Source organism: Rhamphochromis sp. 'chilingali' (assembly GCF_963969265.1).
Source record: "Rhamphochromis sp. 'chilingali' genome assembly, chromosome: 15".
In the NCBI taxonomy this organism is placed as follows: Eukaryota; Metazoa; Chordata; class Actinopteri; order Cichliformes; family Cichlidae; genus Rhamphochromis; species Rhamphochromis sp. 'chilingali'.
The window spans coordinates 30,499,537-30,518,016 of record NC_137942.1 but is presented as its reverse complement, the minus strand read 5'-3'; the positions used below and the strand labels follow the sequence as shown (position 1 = coordinate 30,518,016).

Here is an 18,480-nt window from a genome sequence, read left to right as displayed (position 1 = left end):
AGCAGCTGCCGCTCCACATCGAAAGGAGCCAGCTGAGGTGGTTCGGGCATCTGACAAGGATGCCCCCTGGGCGCCTCCTGGGTGAGGTGTTCCAGGCATGTCCCACCGGGAGGAGGCCCCGGGGCAGACCCAGGACACGCTGGAGAGATTATATCTCTCGGCTGGCCTGGGAACGCCTTGGTGTTCCCCCGGATAAGCTGGAGGAGGTGGCTGGGGAGAGGGAGGTCTGGGCCTCTTTGCTTAGGCTGCTGCCCCCGCGACCCGGCCCCGGACAAAGCGGATGAAGATGGATGGATGGATGGAATAAATCACTGCATCCGTTTCCCCATTTCATAAAATGAGGGGTGGCTCAGGACTCTGTACTGTACAACTGTTATTTGACACTCTGTACAACATTTAAATAAAGACAACAAAGTAGCCTTTATGAAACAAATGTGTCTTTATTGCTTTTTATTGGGTTAAAATGTTACACAGTATTGTAATCAACTGCACTTTGGAGTTTGTTTAGCAGGGAGTGAAATTTATATATTTTTTAAAAATAATGTGATCATTATGATTGTCAGTGCACTTCCAGCTTGGATCAGAGAAAGGTGTTCAGGCCTGCTGGGTGATCATCTTCAGCATCTGCAAGGCCATAGGTCCCTGATCTGAAGGAATCTGTGAGGACAGACAAAAAGGATGACATTTTATGTTAAATATTAATATTAATAAAAAGAAATGAGGTTCTGTTTATCTACATTTCATCAACTGACTCATTCTAGCTTACCATGTGACCAGCTTTGAGAATCCAATAAAAGGCAAAGTTCTTAAAAGTCTTGCAGAAAGCTCCAGTAACGCCCGGGGTGGCAGGATCATCGAGGGGAGTCCACTTAAGCTCGTTAAAATTACGAATCCCCTCCCACTTTAGCTGCTTCACCCACAGCTCCTGACCTGTGAGAAGACAAAGATCCAGGTGATTAGACTCAACAGGGACATATACAGGGTGGGCCATTTATATAGATACACCATAATAAAATGGGACTTGTCTGGTGATATTAAAGTCCTGTTTGTGGCACATTAGTATATGTGAGGGGGCAAACTCCTGAATATGGGTGGTGACCATGGTGGCCATTTAGAAGTCGGCCATCTTGGATACAACTTTTGTTTTTTCCAATAGGAAGAGGGCCATGTGACACATCAAACTTATTGGTAATGTCACAAGAAAAACAATGGTGTGCTTGGTTTCAACGCAACTTTATTCTTTCATGAGTTATTTACAAGTTTCTTTGTTCACAGCCATTGACATGTCAGAAAGGTTAGGAGTGGATCGAAATTGTGTTGATATCTGGTGAACGCAGTAACCGGGTCATTGCAGCCGATTTCAATGCAAGACACCCTACGAGACCACCCATCTCCCATGCTACAGTTAGCAAACTGCTTGCTAAGTTTTGTGAAACTGGTTCAGTGTTGGATTTGCCAAAATGTGGACGCAAGAAAACTGTCACTAATGAAGAAACATCAGTGGCTGTCCTAGCTTCATTCAGCAGGAGCCCACAGCGTAGCACTCGCCGCATGTCACTGGAGAGTGGCATTAGTCGAACATCCCTTCGGCGGATATTAGCTACTCACAAATGGCACCCTTGCAAACTCCAGCTACTGCAGCATCTCAACGAGGATGACCCAGATCGGCCACAGAATTTGCAGAATGGGCAAAACAAAAATTGGAACAGGACCCTCAGTTCACGCTGAAGATTTTGTTCAGTGATGAGGCAAACTTTTATGTGAATGGTGAAGTTAACAAACAAAACCACCGCTATTGGTCTGACACTAACCCACATTGGATGGATCCCTCCAAGACTGTTGGAACAACAAAAGTGATGGTTTGGTGTGGTATATGGGGTACAACGATAGTGGCCACTGGATATTTGAAATTGCTACATGATGATATTTTTCCCTCTTTATCCACTGAAGCTGGCACGTTCCCTGAGTTTTTCCAGCAAGATGGTGCACCACCACATTATGGGTGCCAGGTCCGAGCATTCCTAGATGAACAGTTTTCTGGAAAGTGGATTAGTCGTCGTGGGCCAGTTGAATGGCCCCCAAGGTCTCCCGATCTGACCCCCTTAGACTTTTATCTTTGGGGTCACCTGAAGGCAATTGTCTATGGTGTGAAAATACGAGATGTGCAGCACCTGAAACTACGGATACTGGATGCCTGTGCTGGCATTTCTCCTGCCGTGTTGCTATCAGTGTGTGAAGAGTGGGAGAAGAGGGTTGCATTGACAATCCAACACAATGGGCAGCACATTGAACACATTTTATAAGTGGTCAGAAACTTGTAAATAACTCATGAAAGAATAAAGTTACGTTGAAACCAAGCACACCATTGTTTTTCTTGTGACATTACCAATACGTTTGATGTGTCACATGGCCCTCTTCCTATTGAAAAAACAAAAGTTGTATCCAAGATGGCCGACTTCTAAATGACCACCATGGTCACCACCCATCTTGAGGAGTTTGCCCCCTCACATATACTAATGTGCCACAAACAGGACTTTAATATCACGGTGTATCCATATAAATGGCCCTCCCTGTACTTGGTGCGTCACCCATCTTCGTGATTTACTGAGTAACTAACCCATAGTGTCCACAATGAGATCAAGCTGTCCATTGTAGACTGTGACTTTAACTCCAGCAGTCAGCAGCTGGTCAACTATGTCCACCACTGGCTTCATAAAGTCTCCTGCCATGTTAGTGAAGACCTCATCAGCCTGACCTGAGGTCACAGCAAAAACAGGAGAGGGAACAAGGTTTTATGATGTTTAGTATTTTCAAGGATCTAAAATGAAAGGACAAACAGTTCCTTGATCTTTCACTTCAAGAAATCGTACCTCCCCATGTGACATTGTCAGGAATGATACCCAGCTTCTTCCTTATTGGTCCATTCATCAGCTGACTCAGGGACTGGCTGTGGAGGGGGCGAATGTGACGATGTTTCTGCAGACCTGGTATAAAGTAGGAAGAGCATCAGTAGATAGTCATCGAAAAAATTTTTTTACTTTTACTTTACATTTAGACTTAAGTAGGACAGGTTTATTTTAAAATCACCAAACCCATGTGGTCTAGTTTACTAACTAGATGGAATCATTTAGATCAGAGTCTTACTGATAAAGTCCAGCCCTGCAGAAGAGGTGAGCTTCTCATCTGAACTCTGAGTTAGGATGTTGTAGAAGTTGACTCCATTGGTATTCTTAAGGAAAACCAAAAATAAGACAAAACAATACATAAATATGGCAAAAACTACTTTATTAACATTTTATTTACACAAAAATATAACATATCTTCAGTGTGTATGCTCCTAGCCAAAGGTGACCATATTAATATATAGTTGTACTAATAGTCAGCTCAGTTAAACAGGTTATGCATGTATAACAGAATAAAAGCTAAAAGCAACAGCGATTCCATACACACACTATCTTATAACACTGTTGAAGAGATCATATCAGTTTCCACTATCAGTCAGATATGTACATCAGAAGTTTATGATGTACATAGGCAAACATGGCTTCTCAGCTTGACAGGCTGAAGCCATTTTTATTGGGACACAGATTTGCCCATGAAAACATTGGCCGATGCAGATTCCAAAGAATGGAGTCAAGCAGAGTTAATTCTGCTTCCAGAGCCATGAACAAACTATGGCCACAAGATGGCAGTAACTTCAAGAACAATGCAAACAGGTGAGAAGTTTTACGACAAGGTTGTTTGAGATGAAAGGAGAGATGCTTTCTCTTTTGTATGTTTAAATTAATGTCTGTTGGTAGATTTTACTAGACAAGCACTGCTTGCCCTGATTGCCCCGATGGAACACCACTTCCATAAAGCAATTTAAGATTAGACAATGCATTAAATATCCAGCAAGCATTTTCTCCAAATTATGTAGTGTTGTACAAACCCGCTCTACGGCAGACTCCGTCATAGACCACAGCTCAGTCGCTTTAAGAAACTGGCCCTGCTCCACGGCTTGCTTCACTGCCTCTGCTGCCTTACTGACATCTGCCAGGCCGTAATCATCCAGGAGGGACTGCAGACAGAATCATATGGAAGCTCAACACAATGGACAAAAAGACTCTGTGTTACATACACTGTATATGAAAGATCATCGTAGCTTCATAATCTCAACAGTGTCATCATTTTTTGTAAATGATGACACTGTTGAGATTAGATGCTAATTTCAGGTCATAGTGAATGCAAAATGGAGTTCATTTAGTAAGTTATGATCACTATTAGAGACAGAAAGGAGGATAAACTGATTATGCTAAAGGAAAAAGAACCCAATGATAAGTGGTAGCCAATGAGCTCGCAACGTTTTTCAGTCAGATCCATGTTTCACTCATCACATCCGGTTTTAAAACCCCAAGATCGCAATGGTGAAAATGCAGGATTGTACCAACTGGTGACATCAAGACAGGTTCATATATGCAGTCTATGGTGTGTTACTTACAGTGGTGTAGAGATATGGTCCCCATGTCATAACAGAGTCTGTGGATGAAACAAAAGTGTATCAACAGAAATTCACTCAGCCTTGCTTGAAGTTTTACATAAAAGAATTCTCAGTTTTTAACGCCAACAGCAAAAACCTGCCATTTGTTCTCATCCTATGGTTAAAATGAAGTCTTTCTTGGCACATGGTGTTGATACTTAATATCTGATACTGACCCAGTGGTGAAATCCATGAGTCTCCAAGTGCCACACCAGAAAAGTTGCATTTGACTGTCCCTTGGGTTATGGCCTATAAAAAGATGAGAGACACAAATGAATGGTTTTATTTATTTTTTACTAATTTCTACATTGTAGATACATACTGACGACACCAAATATATGAAGCAAGATACATGGAATGATGTAACAAAGAAAAATATTGATAAATAAATATGTTTTATATTTCAGATTCTTCAAAGTAACCACCCCTTTGCTTTGTTGACAGGGCTGCAAACCCTTGGCCTTCTCTCAGTGAGCTTCATGATGTAGTCACCTGAAATGGTTTCACGTCACAGGTGTGCTGTGTCAGGGTTCATTTGTGGAATTTTGTGCCTTCTTATTGGGGTTGAGACTGAGAGACTGTGTTGGACAGAAGTCGTGTTAGTACACAGCTGACAGTCCCATTTGATAACTGCTAGAATTCATATTAGTGCGAGAACCAATCAGCTAAGTAAAGAGAAACAGCCCATCATTACTTTAAGAACTGAAGGTCAGTCAGTCCAGAACATTGCTAACTTTGAATGTGTCCCCAAGTGCAGTCGCAAAACCATCAAGTGCCTTAATGAAACTGGCTCACATGAGGACGCCCCAGGAAAGGAAGACCAAGAGTCACCTCTGCTGCTCAGGATAAATTCATCCGAGTCACCAGCCTCACAAATCTCAAGTTAACAGATTAGAGCTCAGATAAATGTCACACAGAGTTCCAGTAGCAGACACATCTCTACATCAACTGTTCAGAGGACACTGTGTGAATCCGGCCTTTATGGTCAAATAGCTGCTAAGAAACCACGACTAAGAAAAAGCAACAAGCAGAAGAGATTTGTTTTGGGCAGAGAAACACAAGGAATGGACATTAGACCAGTGGACATCTGTGCTTTGGTCTGATGAGTCCAAATTGGAGATCTTTGGTTCCACCCACCATTTCTTTGTGCAAAGCAGAAAAGGTGAAAGGAAGTTCCTACTGTGAAGCATGGAGGAGGAGGTGTGATGGTGTGGGGGTGCTTTGCTGGTGACACAGTTGGGGGTTTGTTCAAAATTGAAGGCACACTGAACCAGCATGGCTACCACAGCATCCTGCAGCGGCATGCCATCTCATCAGGTTTGTGTTTCATTGGACCATCATTTATTCTTCAACAACAATGACACCAAACACACCTCCAGGCTGTGTAAGGACTGTTTGATCAAAAAGGAGAGTGATGGAGGCCTGGCCTCCACAGTCACCTGACCTAAACCCAGTGGAGATGGTTTGGGACGAGATGGACCGCAGAGTGAAGGCAAAAGAACCAACAAGTGCTCAGGATCTCTGGGAACTCCTTCAAGACTGTTGAAAAACCATTATAAGTGACGACCTCATGAAGCTCATCCAGAGAATGCAAAGAGTGTGCAAAGCAGTAATCAAAGCGAAGGGTGGATATTTGGAAGAATCTAAAATATAAAACATCCTTTGAGTTGTTTACTATATAATTCCATATGTGTTCATTCATAGTTTTGATGCCTTCAGGGAGAATCTACAATGTAAACAGTCATGAAAATAAAGAAAACCCATTAAATGAGAAGGTGTGTCCAAACTTTTGACTGGTGGTACAAATGGCCATCATCTGATTTCATACAGCATACCTATCAATTTAACATTGCGAATGTCAGCTATATTTATAAAGCACATTTCATGTTACTTAACTCAATCAATGTGCTTTAAACAGAATATAAATCATTAACAGCTCTAAATATCTCTCTCTCATAAAATATAAAAAAATATGTGACCAGCTAAAAAAATAAAACAAACTACAATAAAAGTTATTGCTTAGTTCTCCAGAAGAACAGGCTTTTTTTTCTTTAAACGTCACGTTGTCTCTACTTCCCTTTTCTATCACATGACATCTTTATTACTGGGACTTTCCAATAGCAGGGAGCTCACACCGAACTGAATGCTGTGCAAAGAACAACAGAAAGATCCCAAAATAAGTCACCTCACCTTGCTGAGCTCTAAGGAGATAGCAGCTGCCATCTTCCCTCCATATGACTCAGAGAAAATGTAGAAGGGGATGCTCTGAAAAGAACAGAACAGTACACTTTAGGTCCTTTAATACTAATGTGTTTTGGAGTCACTTTAGACAACGTTTGATGAGCCCATCTTTCTGACAAACAGGCAAAAATAAAAATAAAAAATGCAATAATGGACATACCTGGAACTCAGGCTTTTCTGAGAAGAAGTGTTTGAGCAGCACCAGCATGTCTGAGGCTACAGTGGACACATTGGTAGCATAGGCATCTGGCCTGTCTGTGTAGCTAAAGCCAGTGCCCACAGGGTTATCTACAAATAACAAATTGGCTGCCTGGACCTAAAGGTGACACACACACACGTCAGCATGCTAATCTATTCATTCATACTTTCTTTGAAGCACTCTTCAGTTACAGTAAATCTTTACCCAGCTTGTTTTTCTGGGCTCTAGATCTCTGTTCAAGGGTCCAATTTCCTCAAAGTTGCCAAAGCCAGTTCCAGATCCTCCTGGGCCACCCTAAAACAACACACACACACACACACACACACACACACACACACACACACACACACACACACACACACACACACACACACACACACTTATATTTGCCATTTAACTCAGCACAAGCCACATTCGTATTAAATGAGCCATTAACGTACACGTCTCTATTACTGTTTGTTTGTTTTCGGTGGCAGGGGGTGGGATCAGAAAAATAATGCAATACAAGGTCATAAAGTGGAAAGTTTAAAATTAGACCATAATTGTTCCTCTTTTGTAGTTAGGAATAAAAACAACACTGCTATTACTCACTCTTACCACCTCTCAGTCTGAGCCCCATTCCATTTTTAACCAAAGGCCTGATCATTTGATCAGACGGGGACACAATCTCTGAACATCACAACTTCCTGCAGACATCACTGTACAGGAAGATGGAATGGTAGCATGATGCTGCACATGTTTGAGAATGCAACCATGCATGTGCTCGATTTGTCACAGACCTGATTGTTAAGCGATTAATGATGCTCAGCAAACAGCTTCAGGGGATTTCTTAGCTTCCTGTGGACTTTATTATTTATTCAATCAGTATTTGCATACAACGGGCAAGACAGACAGTTGATATGGGATGAGAATCACTAAATAAGACATAAATACTTGAAGCATTATTAGTCTTGTGAACTTTTGTTCCCCCTCAGAAACATACAGACAAGACTGACCCCCACTTTCCAGTCTTACTCCAACTAATAGTTGAACGCTTGAGTGTCTGGGGATGGATCACTCTCTGTGTCCAGTACAAAAAAAACTTTTGCATGCTTCAACTTGAATGAACTACAAAAATATATGATACCGTACAGACAGTGCAGGTATTGTAGGTGCAGACTGTAGACAGCCTACTGCCTAAATGAAAAATAACTTTTTAAGCTGTCAGCATAAGGTCGTGGGGGAAGTTGCAGGCAAAGTTAGGAATTCAAAGTTTAAATTGCTATATAGGTTATTTATTTATTCGTGTAAAAAGAAAATCTCATTGACAATTTATTTGGTCTAAACGTAATGGGACTGATACTAAGCGACTAAACACGCGTAAAATGTTCGTAAATGGGACGAATCGGGAGTTTGATTGAAATGCTGACAACGCTGGAAGCCCAGTTAAGGTGGAAAACAAAAATCATGAAGTCCTACCTGCAGCCACATGACCAGAGGCAGGTCCTTGTACTGGGCTTGTACACTGTCAGCATAATAGAGCCACCAAAACATGTGGGCCCCGTCTCTCACCTCCACATAGTTCCAGGCTTCTTTGCTCCGCAGAGCAGAGGGGAGCCCTGCGCAGAATTCAATCACATCCACTTTGTTAACTTGGTGTTCGGTTACAGTGTGACAGTGTTACATCGTCATTCTACCAGAAACAATAAACCAGTCTGTGATGAGCGATCAAAACGTTACTTTCGTTTTGAAGTCAAAGTGGGAGGTAAAAAAAACCCCGAGAAGAAGTCTGTAAGAGCCTCGTCCACAGTGCGGATATCTTACCTTTAGACAGCACAACGCTGAGTAAGAAACACAAAGTAAAGTCTACTCGGAAGGAACCCATCGTTAAAGTGTCTAGCTGTAAAGGCTCCGCATAATTTCAACTGCAACGAGAAATCACATGACCAAACCCGTGGTCAGCTGACCGACACGTTTTTTTAAATATTGCGTCACAAAGTAAAGTTGGAATAACCTCAGAGCACTGAAGGGAGTAAAGTGACCTACGGACTCTGAAAAACCTCAATGAACATCAAAAGAAAAGAAGAAAAGACGATGAGTTTGATCTAACATTCATTTCAAATCCCAGACACACTTAATTTATCCCCAAGGGGCAATTAACAATTAAAACAGGCACAGAGAGCACTGCACCTCGTAAGACAGACATAAAGCATCAATATAAATGCGCACAGTTCAGACAAAGTGAGCAGTTCAGTTATAAAAGAAACGGCAAGGAGGCAGGAAAGGCTCAGAGTTTAGGTGCAGAACTGCTGTATTGGGATAAAAGTGACTCTCCTACTGTGTCCTACAGAGACATACACGCTGATAATAGCTAGAACCATTTTAGATTTGACTTGTTTCCCCTCATTTTCAATCCAGTTTTTGTGTACTATGACATACTGCAGCCTTAGGAATGGCCTGTTTACAGCGACCTTTTCATTCAGACCATTTCCGACACGACTTTGGCCAAGAGTAGATGGATCAAGGTCTTAATATATCTCTTTTTTTATTTTTCCAGGTCTTGCTGGATTTTTCCTATTTCTAGCAGACATGGATTCCAGAAACTGGTCATCTGATGTAAGACAGTGCATCTAGGCTTGCCACTTTTTCTTTGGTCCTAATGTTTTTCTTTTTCGTTTTTTAAGGAAAATCTGATAACCATGCTGATATAAGTTGTCTATTATGTGTAGACAGACAGACCAGTGGTTCAACTGTGCATTTTTAATGCTTGAATGAGTCATAAAGTCAGTTTTAAGGACTTTAACAAAAAATCCCAAGAAGAATGAAGATAAGCTTTTATTCAAGTCATTTTTCAGTTCAGTTTGAGCTTAGTTTAAAGTTACGACAAGAGCCTCTGGTGAATATTGCTGCGATGGAGCTCTGTAATAATTCAGTACTTCCTCCACGCCGGCAGAGGTCAATATTGTAAACGAGGGTATTGACAGCGCCAAACACGTGCGCCTCACTTCCGTTGAAAAGTGATAATTTAAAATAAAAGTCTGAGACTACAAACGAATACGTGATAAGTTGATATGATGTGAGTATAGCTGTCATTACAGAGTTATTATTACTATAATAATCTTTTCTTTGAATAGGGAAATGAAATACATTTGAGTTTGCACTCTTATTTTGAAGAGCGGAAGTGTCGTCTTTGAGCTCGCAGAGGGAGTACAGCAGCCGGTGTGTTTTGGTGCTGTAGCCGTCATGGCTGCCCACAGTAACAACTTTATCCGACTGCGCCTGTACTTTGACTACCCGCCGCCGGCTGTCGTCGGTTGCCGCATGTGCTGGCTGCTCGTAGACCTAAACGTGTGTCGCGTGGTGGCCGACCTGGAGAGCGTCATCAGGGAGAAGTTTGAATTCAGCGGCGGGAGCATCCTCAGCCTGTTCATAGAAGACTGCTACCTGCCGCACACGGAGAGCATCTACGTGGTGCGGGACAACGACAGCGTCAGGTGCGCGTGCTTTGTTAGTTGTAACTTTCAAAGCGCTGACAGATCCTGGCATATTTAATACGAGTTATTTAGTTACAACATGTCTCTAAACACTCAGCTCAGTACCATGTGGACGCTGCTTGCTTGCCTAGCTCTGGGTGGTATGAACAAAAACCTGGATCGTGGCACGGTATATCATGATTTTTTAGACACTTTGTCGTCATAAAGGGGAAAAACGTTAATAAAATACAACTAAAAACATCCTTTCAGTGTTATCTATTCTTAGGCTCTGTTTGCAAAAATGAAATACGCGTATTTGGCACAGGGCTATTGAGTGAAGTGTGGATTTGAAACAAACTTCATGTAGACTTAATTTTCCAAAATTTGTGGCACCATTTATTCTCCTGTCACCCCAGAGTCTTGAGTCTGTACTAATCTAATTTGAAGTATGCACCAATGTAACATACTTCAAATGACCAACACACCTCAAGTTTGTTAAGTTTAAGTCTTAACATAAGCGACACAATATTTAAATTCACACGTATTCATTTTGTTAGTTCAAAAGCTACAACAAACTAAATGCTGTATGCTTTACAACAGTCAGTTTTTCAGTATTCTGCACTGCCATCTGGGGTTCAGATCTGTGTGGGTTTCCTCTCACAACACAGAGATCTGCATGTTGGACAGACTGCTGATTCTAAATCATGTGTAGGTTTAAATATGCTTTTGTGGTTGCCTGCTGTTTCTCAGTGTTAGCCCTGTGTCATCAAGAGTGTGTCTTAAGGTTCCAACTTCCCTGTAAGGGTTGGATAACTAGTAACTAAGTAAACAGGTTTGACGTTCATTTCGGTCATCTGTCCGTCCGTGAGAAGCAGGGTACACCCTGGATAGTGTGCCACTGACCTTTTTATTTGTGTCAAGGAAATTTGACATAATAAATCCATTGTATAATGTATAATGTTCAACTATTCCTTTAAGATGTGTTCTGTTTTTGTGTCAGGGTGAAGGTGGGCTGGATGAATGAGTTGAATGGATACAGCAGTCATCCAGATGCAGCAAGTGAAAGCGGCAGAAAGAGACGGCGAGCCACAGAAGACACTGTGCCAGAAGAAAATGGAGTGAGTGTCGAATGGAAGAAGAAAAAGAGGAAGAAAAATAACGAGGACAGAATGACAGACGGTGCCAACCTAGTGGCAAGTGATGACCAGAATGAGAATGTACAGGGAAACCCCACAGAGAAGAAAGAGAAGAAGAAAAAGAAGCCAAAGGAAAAAGGTGCTCCTGCTTCTCCCAAACCAGCTGATCTCCCGAAGATTCCAGCTGCTGTCAGCCGGCTGAGTAAAAGCACCAAGAAGCTCCAAGCATCAAAACCACAAAAAGCCTCCTCTTCAGATTCCAGTAGTAGCAGCAGTGATGAAGATGTCGTACCCAAAAAAACAACAAAAACACCCACCTCCACTCCTGCTCCCTCCAAGGTCCCATCAAACACAAAACCTGCCCCCAAAAAACCTCCACTGTCATCGTCATCCTCTTCAGAAACAGAGTCTTCTCCTGATGAGGCTGCCAGTGTGAAAATCCAGCCCAGAAACAAACCTTTAAAAACCATGGCTACCAGCTCAGAATCAAGTCAGGCTCCTTCAGCCCCGCAGCCTACAAACGATAATCCAGAACAGACCGCCAGCATAGCCGAGCCACCTCATACAGCAGCAAAGGGTTCCAACTCGGACAGTGAAGACGAGATCCAGCTGGTGATACGAAGGCCGCTGCAGCAGCCCAGAGGTGGCATAGGTATTCAGTCTCCTTGGCAAGGCCGCGGCAGAGGGAAAGCCAGATGTGGCGGTGGTCAGGGAGCAAGTGTTACGGGTGGGGGTAGAGGAGGAGCAAGCAGAGGGAACAGTAGCAGCTTTGGGTCCAGCTATAATGGAGCCACAGAGCCGTCTTACCAGAATGATTCACTGACCAACACGTCAGTGATCCTGCAGGTTTGTCTGCATCTGAAGCCTAAAATTTAAGTGTAATATCTGCTCTCAAGTAAAATGAATTAAAAGGCATTCTTGACTTTCTGTCTCCATTTATAGAAGGAAGCTGTGAGTGTACCTAAGCAGGACTACAACTCCATGCCCCTGTTAGCTGCTCCTCCACAGGTGGGGCAGAGGATTGCCTTTAAGGTGGGTGTTGTAAGCTGCAGTCATCTCCAGGTTAAAAATGAAAGCTATCAGCCCTCGTACTGTTGTTCTGAAGGAGTTTTAGGGCTACACTAAGAAAAAAAATACTATTGATGATTTTGAGAATAATGTCATACTTTTATTTTGAAAAAAAAAGTCTAAATCTGCTGTACCCTCTGCCTTCTGTAGATGAGGTAGTGAAACAGGCTGATCAGCCCTCTTACAATACAGCATACTCCCTCTTTAATGCACAAGGATGTAGACATCGATGACCTTGCATCTGTCCACTGCAAGCCATTTCAATTTGTACAAATCAGGTCAACTCTTCCAAGTTTGCTTTTCTGTGCCTTGTTTTTTCAACATCCTTATCAGCTGTAGTACACTGTTGTAGCTAATATACTGTAGAACACTCAAAATTAGCTTAACTTTGGGGCGGGGGGACAGTTATCAAAGATTTTCTGTTCAGGTGTAAACTTATGTGAAAAATCAAAATGCTTCACAGACATAAGCCATGAGTTTATCTTACAGTGCAGTATTTTATGTAATGTTTAAATCCAGTGTTCTCTAAGCAAATACACTGTTAGTGAGCCTCTGGGATTTTTTTTCTCCTCTGCAACTCTTTATAGAGAAGTCAAAAAAGTGACTGAATAGCAGCAGTTTGCCCTGCCTAGCTAGAGGCTAGCTCGTTAGCTACAGTGGTTCAGAAGCTAACCACTATGGGTAGCAGTCGCTAAGAATTAGGAACCATGTTTTACAAAGATTTTTGTGAACCCATTATTAGCAGCTTTTTATGTTGTTTAAAACTGCATCCACAGTGGAAGCAGTTAGTTTGTTGCCCATGTCTTTGAAGCTGATGGCAGGTCACCTTTGAGTATTTCAGTTGCCTAGGTAACCCACTAATATATTTAAGTAGCTCATAAGTCAATCACCAATTTTCAGCTTTTCTCATAGGTAGTCCTTTAATTGTTCACCTGGAAACAGAGGATTGTTTATCCTGTCCACTTTGGATCACCAGTCAGGGCTCCAGAGTGCGACCAAATTTTTCAGTGGTGCGACTAAAAAAATAATTGGTCGCACCACTGCGACCAACTGTTCGGGTAACAAAAAAAAAAAAAAAAAAATCTCTGCAACTCTCCGTGTGGTCAACAACAGACACACATTATGCCCCTATTGTGGACTAAACCAATCAGAGATAGTCAGGGGCGGGACCTCTCAAATTGGCCGTGGTCCAGTTGAAAGTGCAGGTGGAAGTGGGAGGTGAGTAGCTTGAATAAAGTGATATTGATTCATTAAATCCTGAATCGACTTTTAAATATAAATGTGTTTTACCAGAAACGCCAGATTCTCAGATTAAAGCTCACAAAACTATTTCTACAACCACCAAACAGCAAATGAGAGCAGGTACACGGATTCCACACAAAGACGTAAACACAGACCTGACCCGACACATCAGAATCAGCTTTCTCTTTCTCGGCTTTCTCACCCGACGGCCCGTAGACGGATACGTTGTCGGAGCTCAACAATCCTGATGCGTCCGGTCCGCTCTGTGTTTACGTCTTTTTGCGCTGATTCTGAGCTGCAGGTTTTGTCTCTCTCCAACCAAACTTCACCGAGCCAGCAGCAAAAGAAGCAGCAAACTACGCTTCACATTTGATCAATGTCGTCATGAATTCCCTCTGACTTTTGCTGTTTTGCTTCCACCACGAAAAAATCACACTTCATGCACAGCTCTCTCTCTCTCAGTTACTTTCACACAAAGGCATCTGCTGTGATGTTCACAATTCTGATGAAGTCTCACATGTATCAGTACTGATAAATGATCAGAATTATAATATTTCTGACTGTCTGAGGCTAAATTGAATAGAATCAGGACTTTGAGAACCGGAATCGAATGGATTATAGAAATCAGTGATGATACCCAGCCCTAATGAGCAGCCTAGGCCTGACAGAAGTGGATGTAGCTGTGGGTAATAAGAAAAGATGGAAAGAAAGCACTTTAAGCACAAGATTGTTAGTTAATAGTTTAGAAATGAATGTTGTCAGTATGGACTGCAATTTCCCCCCCAAAAAAGTGCACATGTAAAACTGCGGTGTTAAGCGATGCGGTTGAAAAATTTGAGTGCGCCTAACTTTTTAAAGGTGCGCACCGGTGCACCCATGGCAAAAAGTTAGTCTAGAGCCCTGCCAGTGGTTATTTTGCCCATAATTGCCTGCAGTTGCTTGTAGCACACACACCTCCCACCTCAGGTCTCAGCACGTCTTTTATCGGGAGCCATGGCTAGATGATGGAGCTCAGGTGTGTGTCAGACTCCCCTGACAGGCACCCTGAACCCGCTGCTCCACCCCTCCCCTGCGGCTGAGCCACAAACCACACCCTGCCGCACTCACATTTTTTCAGCTTATTGAAACCAAAGATTTCGGCCATTTCTGCTTCAATTCTATTTTTAAAGATAATAAAATACATCATTTTAGTATGTAATGCTTAAAGGTCAAAGGTCAGACATCAGTGTGTTGTTATAAAAGCAGGGTAATATTATAATTATGAGGGCATATTGTAATAAAATAAAATAAATACATGGCTGGCTGCTTCATGTCAAATTTCCTTGGGGAAGATACTAAGTTGCTCTCTGATGCATTGTAATAAAAACATAAAGCATCACAGATGTATTACAGACCTCGCTCTTCGAGGGGAGTTGCGCTGTCAGAGTGCTTTTGTTTCCTCTGTGTTATTGTAGCGCCTCTGCCTTACAGAGTAAAGCCCCCTTAAAGCGACTGCTGTTGTGATTTGAAGCTATATAAATAATAATGTGTGAATAAAAAAGTGAATTGCATTCATTTCCTAATTCTATGTGTTTATATGCAGCTGCTGGAGCTAACTGAAAACTACACACCAGAGGTATCTGAATACAAGGTGAGGGCAGTCAGTTGTGATGACCTAATCACAACCTTGGAATGATGTTACTAATAAAAGCTTATTTAATAATATTTAATATGGTATAAACTGTCATTCGTACTCTATGACCAACTATGGTTCTGTTTATATTAGGAGGGAAAGATTGTGAGCTTTGACCCAATCAACAGACAGATTGAACTTGAACTCCTTAATGTCTCTCAAGGTAGGAGATCAGTTCACCGCTGGCATACAATATCATAACTGTGTATAATCATGCCTTTTTAAAAATAATGTATCATGTAAGTAATTATATCAAAATTTAAAAGACGACTCCTGATGTCTTTGAATTGTCAGCACCTAATTAAACTGGTCATGTCACTGGTAGTGATATATAATACGTTACAGCGAAAACCTTTTCATTTTCAGAGAACTGAACACTTTCTCAGAAGAAGTTAAGAGATTTAAGAATTAACCTTCCTAATTTATTTCTGTTTCTAATTATTCCTAACTTGTTGCTTCTTCCAAAGCTTCCGGAGAACCTGGAAAATTTGATCTAGTCTATCAAAATCCAGATGGCTCCGAGAGGGTGGAGTATGCTGTGTCCAGAGGGTCTTGGGTAAGACTTTATGTGCTGTTAATAACCCTCTGAAGCCACAGGTAGTGTAAAAGTAAAGCCAGTGTGGGTGTGCTTTAAATCTGCTGTTTTTTAATGGAGCTGGTCACAAAGTGCACAGCAGATTTATCAGAGCTACTTGAGTCAATCTGCTGCTGCTGAATGTGACACTGATAAGAGCAAAATAAAACCATGAGATAAGAGGCTAAATATATATGTATGGATGCTGATTAGGGTGATAATTCTGTGGGTGTGACCCCTTTATCAACCTTTTTACATTACATACATTAGTCAGGGGTGTCAAACTCAAATACACAGTGGGCCAAAATTCAAAACTGGAACAAAGTCGCGGGCTAACGTTAATATTTATTGAAATATATTTATTCCTCCAGATATAAGAATGAATCTTTTCTTATGGACTCAAACACGTTTTGCTGAAAAACTGAATATGGAACAAGCAAAGCTTAATACTAAACAATATATATATTAGCTGTATAATACCAGTAGGCCAGCTCTGATAGTAATTTGGTATGGCTTCACGGGCCAAATGTAATTAGGCTGCGGGCCAAATTTGGCCCACGGGCCAGAGTTTGACACCGATGCATTAGGTCATGTTACTTTATTATTTATTATTTAATAAATAAATTATTATCTCCCCCCCCCCCCCCCCCCCCCCCCCCCCCCCATAAGGTGTGATTGTTTTAGACATTTCTCTTTTTTCATGAGTTAACAGGACCACATATCACTCGTCTTAGCTGCCAGTCAGTTTGAGATTGATTTTAAGGTTTTACTGTTTGTTTTTAAGCCTTTGAATGGGTAAGTGCTGTTTCGGTTTTTGTAAAGCCTTTACACTCCGAATAGATCAAAATCAGAATACTTTATTAATCCCTGTGAAAATTATGTGGTTACAAGTTTTATTTTCGACCCTCTGGATTGAAACGTGGGTCGCTGGTTTCCTGGTCCTCCTCAAGTCCACAATCATTTCCTTGGTCTTTGTCACGTTGAGCTGCAGATGATTCTGCAGCTCCACAGCCCAGTACTCTGTCTCCTTGCCCCCACTGATGCATCCAGCTAGCATCCTACAACCATCATCTGAAGATGGCAGGTCTCTGTGCCGTGGCTGAAGTCTGCGGTGTAGAAGGGGAATAGGAAAGCGGAGAGCACAGTCCCTTGTGGTGCTCCAGTGTTGTCAGACTCGGACACAGTGCTTGCCCGCTGGTCTACATCATCGTAGACACGATTGAATTTATTGTCTTGCATTGTTCTGTTCTCTTAGCTGCACAGCTCTTATTTTTAATTGTGCTGTATAAATAAATCTGACTTGACTAGTCCTTAAATTAACATGTTCACTTTCTTCTCATAGGTGACAGAACAGTGGGAGTCTCTGCTGGAGCCAAGACTCATCATTTAAGTTTGAGAGAAATAGTGAATTCATACGCCCACATAGTTCTTTTTTTAATGACCTGGACTTATCTTTTAAAAGCTAAAACATCCAATGGTTTTGATTCTGGTCCATTTAAACTTTCTTATCTGTGCTTCTCTGTTAGCACATTTTTAACAGCTCTGTTTAAACTGGGTTTAGAGATGAAATGGTTTTTATGCTTAAATCAGCTGAAGGGGTGAGTAATGATTTTGAGCACTGGGCCACACTGTAATGGTTTTATTTTTTGTACAGAGATGTGACTGTGATAAGTCTTGTATAAACTGTTTTTTCCAATAAAAAAAACTGCATCCTCAGCCACATCCTCAGGGCACAATTTTAGTGTGTTATCCACAAAATAATATTTTGCATATTCATTATCTGACTGTTTTATTTTGTAACAAAAAGACCTTGCTGAGAATTGATTTTGAAAAAGTGTTTAACCTAAAATGTAATTATGCTGATAATTAACAAAACACACACTTTTCAACTTTAACTGTTGTGATTTTCTTTTTTCCCTCAAATCCAGCACTTAAACGATTATTGTGTTTTCACTGACTGTTGTCATTTTGTTCTCAACAAATTACCTAATGTACGTCAGTGAAGGTTTTCAAGGTGAACATTTCATTCATCTAGATCCAACCGGTGATTTATGTGTTCCTTTAATTTTTTGAGCAGTATTTGTCCGCTTGAAATATTACCGTTTCCAAATAATACATTAATTCTTAAGTTTTCTTATTCAGTTTTCTGGAAGTCAGTCATATACTAAAAATTCTTTTTACGACGTGGTTAGTTCAGAGTTCAGTTATAGTAGCTAACATTTATGTTAATTTGTACTATTTATACTAATTTTATGTTTAAATTAAGTCGACTTTTTTGTTTCCCAATGTTAATTAAATATTCTTATTGCTTAGTTTTCATGTGGTAGGCTAAATAGTCTTACATGGTATGATTGAGTATTTCAATCTTGTGTGTCAT

The 18,480-nt window shown here is 41.3% G+C and overlaps 2 protein-coding genes across 2 annotated transcripts; one reads left to right on the top strand and one right to left on the bottom strand.

Moving 5' to 3' along the window:
• Positions 1-415: 415 nt before the first annotated feature.
• scpep1 (serine carboxypeptidase 1) lies at positions 416-8,899 on the bottom strand. The gene is made up of 13 exons (XM_080905187.1): positions 8,763-8,899; positions 8,418-8,557; positions 7,164-7,253; positions 6,921-7,076; positions 6,710-6,784; positions 4,696-4,768; positions 4,481-4,518; positions 3,932-4,060; positions 3,145-3,229; positions 2,871-2,984; positions 2,618-2,755; positions 767-930; positions 416-657 (listed from the first exon to the last, which is right to left on the bottom strand). Exons 1-13 carry the CDS (start codon positions 8,821-8,823, stop codon positions 595-597), a joined length of 1,326 nt encoding a protein of 441 aa, XP_080761313.1. The 5' UTR covers positions 8,824-8,899; the 3' UTR covers positions 416-594.
• Positions 8,900-8,977: 78 nt separating this feature from the next.
• Positions 8,978-17,819, top strand: coil (coilin p80). The gene is made up of 8 exons (XM_080905060.1): positions 8,978-9,554; positions 10,113-10,432; positions 11,412-12,393; positions 12,490-12,579; positions 15,440-15,487; positions 15,623-15,692; positions 15,997-16,085; positions 17,446-17,819. The coding sequence occupies exons 1-8, from the start codon at positions 9,528-9,530 to the stop codon at positions 17,491-17,493; spliced, it is 1,674 nt and encodes a 557-aa protein (XP_080761186.1). The 5' UTR covers positions 8,978-9,527; the 3' UTR covers positions 17,494-17,819.
• Positions 17,820-18,480: the final 661 nt, after the last annotated feature.